Source organism: Lepisosteus platostomus, chromosome 1 (genome assembly GCF_059453375.1).
Source record: "Lepisosteus platostomus isolate fLepPlt1 chromosome 1, fLepPlt1.hap1, whole genome shotgun sequence".
NCBI classification, from domain to species: Eukaryota; Metazoa; Chordata; class Actinopteri; order Semionotiformes; family Lepisosteidae; genus Lepisosteus; species Lepisosteus platostomus.
In genome coordinates, this window is record NC_142611.1 from 57,484,054 (window position 1) to 57,497,945 (window position 13,892).

A 13,892-nucleotide genomic window follows, 5' to 3' on the forward strand; every position below is an offset into this window, starting at 1 on the left:
GACATGAGGCAACTGGACGAAGATCACTCAAGAGGACCCACCTGTGCTGAGCAGCAAGAGCACCTTCATGGCCAGGAACTCCTCGTAGGTCAGCTGCAGACGCACAAACTCCTGGCTCACATGGCGCATCCCCAGGCACAGGTCATACATCGCTGACTGCCGCATGCGCTCCCTGAGGGACCACAGGAGGAAGAGCTTATATGAAGAGACTGGCAAAAAAATAACTTCATCGATTAAAGCATTATCACTGCCCAAGCTGCACGGGTTTATTTAGAATCACTGGACTACAAATCCCAAGTATACTGTAAGACATTCCATACTGTATGTAGTTTCCAAACGTATTACCAGAAGTGTGTCACAAGAACATCTTACAAACAATAGGCGATTCGGCCCATCTTGCCTGTTTGAATGTTACTAGTTAATTAATCCAAAGATCTCATCCAGCTATTTTTTTAAAGAAGCCAGAGTATCAGCTTTAAGAACATGGTTGGGAAGCTTGTTTCTACTCCTACAGTACAACTCTATGGTTGAAGAAGTGCCTCCTGTTCCCAGTTTTAAATTAATTTACAGATCATTATTGATACTACTGCCACTAATAATAATAATAATAAGAAGAAGAATTCATTAAACTAGTATAGAGCTTTTCTGGACACACCACTCAAAGTTTTTTACAGGTAATTGGACTCCTCTCCACCACAATATGTAGCAGCATCCTGGATGATGCAATGCCATAGTGCAGCGGTAAGCTCACCACTTGAAGTGATGAAGCCAATTTATAGATGGGGATTATTAGGAGGCCATGATTGGTAAAGGCCAATAGGAAATTTGGCCAGGACACTTGGGTAATTCCCTTACTTTTTTAATGTAATTCCCTTACACCCTAGCATTTTAATGACCACAGAGAGTCAGGACCTCAGTTTTACGTCTCATCTAGAAGACGAAGACACTTTTGTTATGCCTTTTTTTACAGTATAATGTCCCCGTGAGTATATAGTACTGGGGCATTAGACTGCAGGGTGAGTAGCCCCTACTGGCCCCACTAACACCACTTCCTGCTGCAGCCTTAGTTTTTCTCAGGAGGTCTGCCATCCAGGTACTGACCAGGCTCACACCTGCTGAGCTTCACTGGGTTATCAGTTGTGAGTTGCAGGGTGATATGGTTGCTGGCTACGGATACGATAGCAAGCTGTAGGTGATTTTCTGAAATTTAAACATAATGTTATATTATTTTTGTACACTTTCCTATATGCAAGTTTAAGAAAGCTTTACAGTTCAGCAAAAACACAGGCCCTGTTAGTTAAGGGTACGAGGATTAAAATAAAACCTTAAGAAGCAAATTGCCCAGAAACTTTAGGTAACCAAACACAGATGTTGCACTTCAGCTGCTGTTCACTCTGAACTGATTGTCTAAGTCCACATGAAATGACTCACAAAACACCACATAGCTGTACCATATCACAGGACAACCCAACCATTTTGTAGAAAGAAAAGAAAAATCAACAACCTCTAAACACAAAGTGAAGTTCATTTTAAAATGTGGCCTACAGATGCTGTGTACAATGGATTTGCATGACCCTTGGCTTCAGCTCCCTGCGATGTCAACCATAAATTCAGTCTTACATAAGCCAACAGCCTGACTTGAAAGCAATCATGTTAAATTCTGATGCCACAAGCCACATTATTACATAAGAAAAAAATCAGGAAAACTCTTGCTCTGTCACTGTAAACAGTTAGCCTAATCCCTGGACTCTGCGTTGCTGCACAACAGAATGATAATGTTGTGCATGCTCTAATTGCAAAGAAAAAAAACTGTTTGATGACCTGTTGTTTCACAGTTTAATTAGTCCCATTAGTTTACAATTCTGTTGTCTAGAATACATCATGGTCTTATAATCAGGATGATGTTTTTAAACAGGAAAAGCCAACCTGTTTCTGTTTTGGACACTGTAGATTTGTTCTGCCATGTTTGTTATTAACTCATTTTGCTACAGAGCAAAACAAGCAAAGCTGACAGGTTTGCCTCAGACCTTGAAAAAACAACTTTATTTTTTTCAGTGATTCATAATTCTTATTTGAAAAAAGAATAGAAAAAAAACATGAGAGCAACTGCCAACAGGAGAAAGCTACAGTATTTATCCCATCTTCCTTGCTGGGCAGTTTAGTAACTAAGGGAACCTACAATTTCATCCAGCTGCTTCTTGAAGGAGCCCAGAGTTTGTGACTTAATCACCTGACTGGGAAGCTTATTCCAGATAACCACAACTCTTTGTGTTTCTCATTCTCAGTCCTAAGTCAATTCTTTTAGTTTCCCGTGTCCTTATTTCAATACTGAGAGTGAATTAGTCTCCTAGTGTGACTCCATATAAAATACTATATCCTTTTTTGTGTTATGTTTACAGAAACTGAACACAAATGAGGTCTTACCAGCATATTGAAAAGCTTGACCATAACTTCTGTGATTTAAATTCTACATTTGTTCCTATATATCCAATATTCAGTTTGCTTTTTAATTGCTTCTCCACACTTTCTAGATAAAGACAGTCAACATAAGCACTTAGAACCGTTGCACTTGTGGTTTCCTGCAACTTAGAATGAACTACTGTATGCAATATGTAAAGTGCTACTTTACATTATTTTCCTATTTTTTGTGTGTAAGTTAAATATTAAATGTCACTTGTTCAGTATGGCCAAATCCGCAAATTTGTCTTTTTGCAATTCTCTTGCCACTATTTCTGTGTTTCCCCTGTTTTTGTATCATCTGGAAATTGAGTTTAAATAACCAGAAACTAAATCAGTGACATAGACCAGAAACAGCAATGTGCTTAAAATGGATACCTGCAGCAGACTACTACCTACTTACATCTCTCCAGTTAACGGTTATGTCCCTTAACATGACATGCTATTTTTGTTCTGTAATACAATATTATCTTGGATTCCTACGCTTTGGAATTTGAATTGTAATTGTAATTTGAATGAATGTTATGAGAGAGCTTATCAAATATTTCTGGAAATTTAAATATATAATTTAATATGCTTTAGAGTTATCAACTGTCCTTGTTGCTGACTTCATTGTTTGTTACAATGCTAAAACAAGGTCTTCCATTTCCAAATCCAAGAGATTCAATAGTTTGGTGAGTATTGTTCTAGTTCAGATCGATCATTTCCATGACTTCAGAATGATTGGTCTACAATATCCTGGCTTATCCTGGCTTTTGTCTCCCTCTTTACAAATTGGTGTTATATTGTATCTGCTTTTGTAGGTGCTGCAGCGATCCTCACAGGTGAGGGCTGAAATATCCTAGCCATGCATCCCTTCCTTAAGTAAAACTGGGAAAATATCATCGGCCTTTGGCAATTTATTCACAGCAACACATCCTGATCATTGTAGTACCTCAGTGTCAGTTATGTTAAAATTACCTAATACAAATAAAGGATGGTTCTTTGTATGTGGCATATTATTGATGTCTTATTTTGTATATTTATTTAGCATGTTTATTATTTTTTATCTTCTAATATTAAATCACTTTTATTGTTCTTTTATTATTGTAGCACAGAACAAATGCTTTGAACTAATGTGATTTGTTTCTGTCTTTTTCTTCTAGAGATTCTCTTTTTTTTCAGCTGTGTCTGTAGCAGTGTATAGTCTCTGACTCTTGGACCTCTCTGCGCAGTCTGTAGTCTATTCTGTTCCTAACATATTTCTATATTAAACAATTTAAACAAGATTGTTTTTAATTGGGACTTATTTGCCTTCAATTAGTTTATAGCCACTAAAGTTAATTTATTAATTATAACCATAGTTTTTCTCCTGACTTTAAATCCACCCATTCCAATTCCACCATTCCACGAAAAATCTGACTCATTCCTTCAAAGTGAGATTTTCTAAACTTCTAAAATGTAAATTTAGACTCAATATTTTGAAATTTAAATGATTTTGATAATAAGAAATAAGGCAAGTTCCTTGCATTTACACAGCATTTTTATCCTAAAATGCTTGATTTACATTTAGAAAGAAACCTACCCGGTAACCAGGACGTATAGGTGCAACTGTACACCACCTGCACACTCTACAGTACACCACCAACTACCATCTTAAAATCACAATTTACCAGTGGTTTTATTATAATTCTTTCAGTCATATCAATTTCAATTTCTGCATTCCCTCCCCATCACAATTAACATATTTGTGTGTGGGAAATTGAAATCTCCCAGTATTATAACATCACTCTTGCACATACTGTACCTTCCTGATGTCATTATACAGTCAGTTACATGTGCCCATTTGTACATTAGGTGCTCTGTATGATACAATTCATGTAAAGACCTTGGCCTGTGCTCTCTAGCTTCAGTTGTCTAGCTTGCAGCTGAAATTTGATACATATTTCTACATACTGTACCAGCTCTGTCCTGGCACATAATTCCTGCCACATTATGACCTGCCCTTTTCTTTTAGAAAAAATGTATGTATTATATTTGTCCCCATTATCCTCTCCTAGCGATCCCCTAGCGATCAGGGGAGCGATCCTCCCCTGACTCCGGAAATGTCATAGATTCTGCTAATGCAGTAATCTTGGGTTCTTGTAACAGTATTCCTTATGCTGCTAGCATTGGGATACAGTATAAGCATTCAAAGATGGACAAGCTCTTTGTTTTAGATTTTTTTCAGAGTGTTGCCTGGGGTTGTTTTTGGCCTTTTGTGAGCTTCCTGCCTCCTAGTTCCATAGCTTAAAATATTCCTCAACTACTCTATGCATATGCATATGTACAGATCCCATTCATTCCAGAAGGACCTCCAATGCCCTATTATCCTACAAGCTCCTTCCATCATTTTCCTCTTTCTTCCCTGTGCTCGCATATTGCACGGAAAAAACTGCTGAGAATACAAAGACATTCTGCTCTAACATTTGCCAGCTCTATCCTCAAATCTTTATTGTGGAATTACAAAAACTATATTTTCCTATGTCATGTGTTCCAACATTTAACATGACAACCTGTCTCTGGCGAGGATCCTGACCACTCTCAGCATTAAGACTTCTCATCGTCCGTGCACACTGAGCTGTCTATACCTCTATTAGCTGAAGTCTCCTACTATCATCGCCTTCCTTTAACTGAGGAAATGCATCCCCAGTGCCCTGGGGCCCTCAATCCTCCTGATTTCCTCCAGGCTAGAAGTGTCTAAATGGTTATGTAGCATTCTGGGTATCAAGCCCAAGGATATTACTGCACACAATAATAGCTACATAGTAGTACTTCTTTATTACCTACTGTATTTACTGTATTTAATACTCTTTTTAGCCCAGCCCAGGACTCCAAAATATTTAGTATTTTGTTGTTCATCTTACCTGCGTGTATTATTTTTTACTTGTATGAAAGTTGTAATAAAGCATTTTTTTAAAAGAAACTATGCAGAAAGATAACCTCTCTTAAAAAATACCTAACATAAGAGAGAAAAGTGAAAGTAAACATGCTTTTACAAGATTAACTTGAGAAAAAATAGAATTTCTCATAAATGTATGTTGATTCACACGTCTAACTGTATAAGGTGTTGTGTTGTTATTATATACTCCAGGTTACAGCAATAAAGCTAACTGGACTTTAAAAACAAAGGGGTCTCTGGTAAAGCCACTTTCCCTTGGGTAGGATCAACCAGGGCCTTCTCTCCTCTCAGTTGCACAGCAGGGCCTGTGGCCTCCCAGGCATGTGGTGCTGTCAGTGTGGGAGGGCACTATCCAATCTGCACTGAGCCTCCAGTATAGAGGTGTGCTGCCTGGGATGTGTTAAAAGACGTGAGGCTCAAAGATGGGCATGTAGCATAAGGCTGCCTACACTTTCTCAATCTCCCCCGTGTGCAGTCACAGGGTTCATAAATGTGAGCTATTCCAAATCAGATGAATAATAACAAAAATAATGTGTGATTCTAAATATATTTTGAAAAAAGTTATTGATAGCAAAAAGCACCTGCACTATGCATTACCTAAACCAGCTGAGTTAACATCTAAAATCTAAATTGAACACCTTAAAGAATACACAGTGATTAAAAAATAAAGTGTATCTGTTTTTGACTGCTTACCATTTTGCACACAACAGTTCCTGATGTAAAAGGTACCCAAGAAGACAAAAATATTAGCAGATATATTATATTTCAGCCACTGAAAGACAACTAGAAACGAGATCCAGGAGTAAAGACAATTGTTTTTTTTCACTTAAACCACAAAACTAAAAAAAATGGCACAACAAAGGTATACATACACTTCCATTAGAAGCTTCACTTCCCATCATGAAAGCAGTAAGATAAATTATTTATTACAAAATATGTCTTTATTACAGAATTAAAATAATGCTTTACACCTCTACCTGGGTAACATAAGTGTTCAGTTCTGCAAGTATGTATGTAACTCAAATCTTATGCAAGTTGGAAGTGACCCACTCGTAGCCGATATGTGGCTAGAGAATTACCATTCATAATATTGGAGTGAACCTCCTTATTCTCCCTAGCTGTGTTGGACAGAGATGAAGAAGGGACAAGAGAGCAGAACTGCAGGCTCACCAGGGATTATTGTCAATTCAAATTCATTTAATGGTAAACAGATGTGTGTGCAAATCACAGGATGGGGTAGAGAATGTAACAGCAGCTAAAAGTCCATGAGGTAGAGAGAGAAGGAAACCTACTTTATTTATAAAGTGAGAGAGCAATGAAATAATGGATAAAATAATCCTATAATTAGAATTATATCAAATATAGCATACACTTAAAGTGTTCACTACAGTACAGTAACTAAATTAAACATAGGAGAGTGAGAAATACCTTTTAACATTTATAAGCAATATATTGCACATTTTATTACCCTACACTGTACTGTTCAATATCTAAACACAAAATAAAATACAGAATATATAATAAAAATAATAAAATCGCTCATATGACTAATATGACTGCAATATAAGTTACAAATTTCAATGAAAAAGTGCAAGATGATTCATAAAGGATGTCACAAGTGCACAAAGACAAAGTGGAACTGAAAGTTAAAAGGAGCACTAGTGATGACCATATTATGCCTGCTCTGCACCAATAAACCATTGAAGGAACTCACCTCATTACTTTCTCTTTATGTATTGTAAACTTTCCATAACTGGAAAACTTTATAATAGCATGCTTGGGAGGGTTTTATGTAAAGTAAATTATCTAATGTCTGCATGTACATCTTAAAATGAATGTGCTTAAACTGTTTTTAAATTACAGGGCTACTGCACAGACATCTTGAACTACTGATAAAAAATTGAAAACTAGATCAAACATGGCAACATTAGGTCTGGTGCCAAATTAAACTCTTAGTGATTACACTTAATGCAGTGCTGAATTAAAGTGTCAAGTTAAACTACCATTACAATAATTTACCTTTGTACATTATTCTCTTTAGATATTTTTAGCAATTCGTAATATTGTGTAATGCTATATTTGGACATATCAGGTCAGCACTATGTAAACTCTTTATTTTGCATTAGTGTTTCAGGATTTGCTATTTCACTCATTTAATTTTAGTTTGTTTGAATAATTTTCAAATAAATGAAATGAACAAACTTAACAAAATAATTTCCAAGGGCAGCTTTGAAAACAAAATGAACAAGTAAAGGTTTATTCCATGCTGAAAGAAGAAAAGAAACACAACGTTTTGGCTATGGAGCTTTCTTCGGGTGTGCAGCCAGGCTTGCAGCCTACACATGCTGACACAGCTACCTACTTGAACTACTTAAAAACAAAATGTCCACTTGCCATATTCCTAAATAAGATGCAAATGAAGTCAAAACCATAATGATGGTGGAAACAAAATAATATTTGGGTACACACCGGTGACATCTTTAATCTTAATGAAATCTTTCCGAAATTAAAACTGCACATAACCTACTGTATCATCTTATTTATAACTTTATTATACATTTTCTAAGAAAATGTAGCAGTGGATGTCTTACTGGCACTTTACCTTAATATCCAACTACTCTCTCATATTTAATGATAAATTTCTTGCTCAGCTGTTGGCAGTTTTTAGAATATATACTAACTAGGATAAGAGAGCTACAGTATTTGAAAATCTAAGGGAACCCAGCAGGTAGAATAGGCAACAGCTCCCAAATTTTACACAGGGAACTTGAAAAAAGTGAAAGACAAATGTACTGTATATAATACTAAGTGACTGATCAGAGCAAAGTGATCTTTGAAGAAAATGGTTTACATGGAAGTACATTCCACGAGGAATACTTCAGAAATAATGATGCTTTGTATTATGGTTATCCATCAGCAGACAAAGAATGAAACTCATGGCTTTGAGCAATGAAGAGCAAAATTGGTTATTTGGCAAGCTAGTTGAGATGAACAGTATGACCCAGGATTTGTAAATTCTCTTGTTTCTTGGTACGACAACAGGTGTGATTCGATTGGTGCCTACAGACTTTCAGTAACATCAGTGAGAGAAATGCTGCTCTACCGATTGGTGCCAACTCTTATGTCAAGCAATGTAGAATTAGCATTAACACAAACATGGCTACAGATCCTCCCTCTCTTTGTGTGGGTACAGGAACTGGTGCCGGAGATCAGTGTCTTGAAACAAATGGCAGTTCTAAATCAAGTGGAAATTTAAAATAAATGATGAATTCAGTTTTTTTTTCATGAAAACGACAAAGGAAGATGACTGTCATGGACATATGAAATAATATTTGATATTTTACAAAAGTAAGACAAGTCGCAGTAGAGAGATTGCTCTTACAGTGAAACATGGAAGTGGTGATTGATAAGTTAGGGGTTGTTTTGCCACTAGAAAAACAGTACAACAGATATGTGCAAGGAATTTTATCATACATTTTTCAGCATCATGCAATACCCTAAGGAAGATGTCTTGTTGGTGAAGAGATTTTCAACATGACATGATCCTAATCATACAACCAAATCAAAATTAGTTAAAACAGAGAGAAAATCATCCGGCTGTGAAGCTGATGTCTCAATGACCTCTACAGTCTCTGATCTTTTTAAATGCACATGAGCCATTAATTTGGGAAAACCTGTAATGATGACTGGCATCTCCAGGGCAATTTATGTTTCCATATTCTGCATAAGATTAAAGGAATGGGGATAAACTATGGCTCTATAACTTTGTCTTATGAATTATTTTGAAATTAGGATGGATAGACAGAAGATACATTTATAGACAGATTTAACATTTTTAGCAATCCTAAGAGCAGGGATTGGGCAGATTGCTGGTTTTCTCTTTGAAAGTTCTGATTATATAACTCTACAGTCCCAAAGTAAAGAAGCACAAATGTACAGTCAAGCTGCACATCCTACTCTTCTGCAGAGCTGCAGCCTGCTTCACATAGACTTTTGGTTGCTAAGGGAGAAGTAATTTGATTCAACAGTGGTGAAAATAAAAAAGAACAGCACTAGCTAATTCTATCTATACCTAAAAATCACAAAAGCTGCCCATAAATGTAGGCCAGCAAAAACTGTGCATCATAACAAAATAATATTAAGATTCTCAATATCAGTAGCCTTAATCACAATGGTATTCGGCTTTTAAGAATTTTATTTAACACTCTAATTCTTGCCTACAAGTATCACCATTCCTGTGCTCCACTATCAATACTCCTCTGTTCTCACAGTTTTGGCCCTTCCTTCCCTCTAGTCTTCATCTTGAAGACCCTACTGCTTCTCCACTCTTACACTTCAATGGTGCCAACAAACTGCCAGCAGATTTGAAACCTACTGCTACAGTATCTCTCTAACAAGGATCCAGTGCCTTGTCAAGTCATGCAAACCCCCAAGCCATATGTGACTTATCCCATCTTGCTCAATTGCACAAGACTCTGGTTTTATTTTGACAGTATTGGTAATTGACTGCACTTTGATGTGAATTTAAAGTTCACGATTGTATTGCACTTCATGCACTGTACTTTGTTTAATTCATGAAAGTTATGCTGTGAGATTGGTAAACTTCAGACTGTATGAACCAGTAGTGGCAGGGAGAAGTCAAGTAGTGGATGCTGTCACTTCAGAGAATGAAAAGGGGCCGGTCTGAAACAGTTGTCACCCTACTAGAGTGTTTTTAGAAAGTTATAGATGCTGGGCTCTACACTCAAATTGTGTTGGCATTATTTGGCACTGAAGGCTATAAACCTCTATGTAGAGCTTAAAATTAATAAAAGATTACTTGAATCATAGCATCTATACAATTAGGAAATATGCTGCAATGTTTGGCTTTGTAACTTTTCTTTTTATTATGTACTTTACAGTGTTCTTGATTATGTACAGACTTTGCCTGGTGCAGTTGACCTGTCTGGACTCGTTAAACATAGGAGCATGTGCTCTTTAAAGAAGTCAACATTGGAAAATTATTTTCAGCCACAATCCTATAATTATATTTATACAGGTGAGGCAGGTGAGGTAAAGCGTAGGTGTACAGTGTTGGACTGAGCATTGCAATTGCATACTATTAATATACAGGTAACACAGTAGAATATAGAGTATCTATGAGCATATGTTATTAGTAAATAGGAAAAGTATACATGTAAACTAAAGTAATAGCTAGGTACTGTCACAAACCTTTACGGTTCATTCATGATTCCTTTGATAAACCTGAAATCCTGAAATAAAATCTATCAAAATGTCATAATTTGTTGAAAAAAAATTGCACAGTGAATAGAAACTTACTCATTGAAAACAAGGTCTGGTGCGAAATACAACATCTGGCCATTGGTATGCTTATAGGACCTCCAGCTTAGGGCAAACGATGAAAGACACATCCAGGAGTATTGAATGAGAGTGATCTGGTCCTCAATTGGCAAGCTCCTGAATCCTGAGGGCAAATATAAAGAAAAATAATGGAAAGAAAGGTGCATTGAGAGGTTCTGTACCATAATAAACCATTAGAGCAGTGAAGCTAGAACTTAGAACTTAGTCAAATAATAGAACTAATTAGATCTATATTTGAGCTTTGAAATACAAGAAAATGTTAGAGTGTTCACTTCTGTACTCTAATTTCAATGGCTAAATTCCATTAGCCTAGGTCTACTGATAGTGAAGATCACATGCAATTATTTTCTTTTAATAAGAATCTTGTCAGTCTATATCTCAAGCACATTCTACAAAGATGTGCTATAAAACACAGCTGCATACATTTCAATTTACTTTCAAACAGCATTAAATGAAAATGAGAATGCATGATACTATACAGTATAAATTCTTACAGATTATCTTTTCAATACGAATAATTCAAGACTGAAATTTATTTTATTTTAGTATTAATGAAATATCTACAGCAAACTTTACAGTCATTCATTGTACAGTATATGGGATCAAAGCATGAGAGTTTTTCCAACAGACGGGAAACACTAGGGAATGAGCCTAGACAGCCTTGAGTAATCAAGGCTGTGTAGTAAGATGCTACACTTTCAATGTGTGTAGTAAGATGCTACACATGTTTTATCAGTCGGTGGTAGCGAGTGCCATTTTCTACGCAGTGGTGTGCTGGGGCTCTGGGATTAGAGCAGTAGATTCCAAAAGGCTGAACAAGCTCATCAGGAGAGCGAGCTCTGTCATTGGGTCTGACCTGGACCCCTTGGAGGTAGTGGCTGAGAGGAGAATGATGTCCAAACTGGAGGCCATCATGGACAACTTCTCCCATCCCCTCTATGACAGGCTTGCAGGAATGAAGAGCACGTTCAGCAATAGACTGATTCATCCACGGTGCGACAGGGAGCGCTACAGGAGGTCATTCTTGCCGTCTGCCATAAGACTGTACAACGCATCCACCTTGCGTCTTGGCAGAGGCAACAGCGACAGTGACCTGTTTCTGGACTAAACGCATATACACATATACTGCTACATCTGTTCTCTTTCTTTTTCTTTTTCTTTTTCCCGTTTACAACCACTTTTGTGCAATATATGCCAGGGACCTGTGCAATACATTTATATTTATATTTATATCTATGGTTACATCTATATTTATATTCATACGTGTGATACGATTTTCTGTGTACTGTTCTGTTCTAGTTTCCTCTTGTGTGTCCGGACTGTGAGTAACTCTTGTATTGTATTGTATGTATTGTACTATTAGTATATAATTCGTTACACTGTGGCTGTGTTGTGTGTGTTAAGCTGCTGTTGCACTGCAATTTCCCTCACGGGATCAATAAAGTATCTATCTATCTAATCAACCCTGCACGAGAGAGCTACGTTCATGTCTGAATGCTCTTAATGGCAGGAATAATTCTTACAATATAATTTATGATTAATTGGCTTTATATGGTGCTTTTTATTCCACAGAAGCTCAGAGCACATTACATATAGAAGATTGCCTATTTCATCCACTATTGAAATGCAGTGCTCACATGGGTGACACGTGGCAGCCATTATGTGCCAGTTTAAGGGGTGCAGCTCAGCTCTCTCATCTTGAATTCAATCACAGTTGCTCACTAATGTTAAATGGGAGGGCGGGCCTTAAGACATCCAGACTGTACAAGACCAGAGTGAAATTGAACCAAGACATAAAGGGATCTTTAATGACGAAATAGTCAGGACATCAATTTAACATCTTATCCACAGGCCTAAACCTCATGCAGAACAGTTTCCTGGTCACCACCGTGGAGCATTGGATTACAGATTCTGGTCCACGGGGAAGTTTCACCAACATCACTTGTAGCAGTGGCCTGTAATTGGTAACCTTCCCAGTACTGACTAGGGTCATGCTAATCTTCTGGGATTTGATCAGCCTACAGGGCAATAACGCTGCTGTCTAATGCTCTACCGAAGGCATTTTTCAGGAAAGGCACAACCTTCAGGGGATGAGGATGCAGAGTTTTTTTTAATGCTGGTGTCAAATTGTCCAGATTTTTTCAGGTATTTCCAGATTTACTTGGTTCTTGTGGCTCTAGGTGAACACTTTTCACTGCAGTATTATTCAGTGGCCACTTAATCTTCAACAGTTTAAGAATCTCCTAGCCCCAAAGAATACAGGCATTGTTTCTAACAGTCAATTGACTGACTTCTATGCCACCAGTAATGTTACAGAAGGTATTCACTTCAACCATACAGGCATTATACTAGTGTTCTCTGAAAACATTCTACTATACATCAGGGAGCATTCTTAGCAAAAAATGATTTACCTTTGATCAACAGCTATCCAGCATTTATTTTCAAATTACTGTGAAATGCACCTTAAGTTAGTAGTGTTATGGTTAAAAATGGTTTAATAAAAACCTGAAAATTAAATGGTCAAATGGTCACTGCTGCTTTAAATTGGTTTTGTGTGGGACGCATGATATCTTCTTAGAACAAATATGTTTGTTTCTAAAGTGTGATCTAAAAAAATTGTATTATAACATCTGATCAACTCTGGGTATCAGAGTCCTTCGGGTTTTGGACCTCTCATTTTGAAAATGACTCCCTGGGCTGATCATTTGACCACTGTGCCCAGATGGAAACCTGGAGTTAGATTTACTATTGCTAGATACCCCATTTTGCTTGTTTTAATTATCCCCCTCTTCACATTTATTTTGTGTTTGTGAGTCATTCATAACAGCTTGGATACAGATTAATCCTAACTTTGTGCCTCATTTAAGAAGTTTAATCTATTCAGTTATCCCAAGCTCTCTAAGATGGCCACTCTGCTTGAGCAGTCAATGGAGCTGCTTGTAGTTTTTAAAATCTGGGATGATTGTTGCGATAGGTGTGGACTGTCAGATGTTTGTCTTGAAACTGGTCTCGGGTGAATAAGGGGAACAAAATAAAAATATTCTGAAAACTCATGCAGAGATGCAGGAGAATCTAGAGAATAAGGAAACCGAGCTCTAGGAGTGCTACTGAAGCAACATCTGTAAGGTGGGCTTACAAGGGTTAATGTCACGAT

At 37.1% G+C, this 13,892-nt stretch overlaps 1 protein-coding gene across 4 annotated transcripts in view; it reads right to left on the reverse strand.

Moving 5' to 3' along the window:
- nr3c2 (nuclear receptor subfamily 3, group C, member 2) overlaps positions 1-13,892 on the reverse strand; it is a 157,548-nt gene that overhangs the window by 27,148 nt on the left and 116,508 nt on the right. For all 4 annotated transcript variants that reach the window (XM_088633156.1, XM_088633159.1, XM_088633157.1 and 1 more), the window contains 2 exons: positions 10,697-10,841; positions 42-172 (listed from right to left, as the gene is read on the reverse strand). In XM_088633156.1, coding sequence (XP_088489282.1) covers positions 42-172; positions 10,697-10,841 — 276 coding nt within the window. The remainder of the gene's footprint in view (positions 1-41; positions 173-10,696; positions 10,842-13,892) is intronic.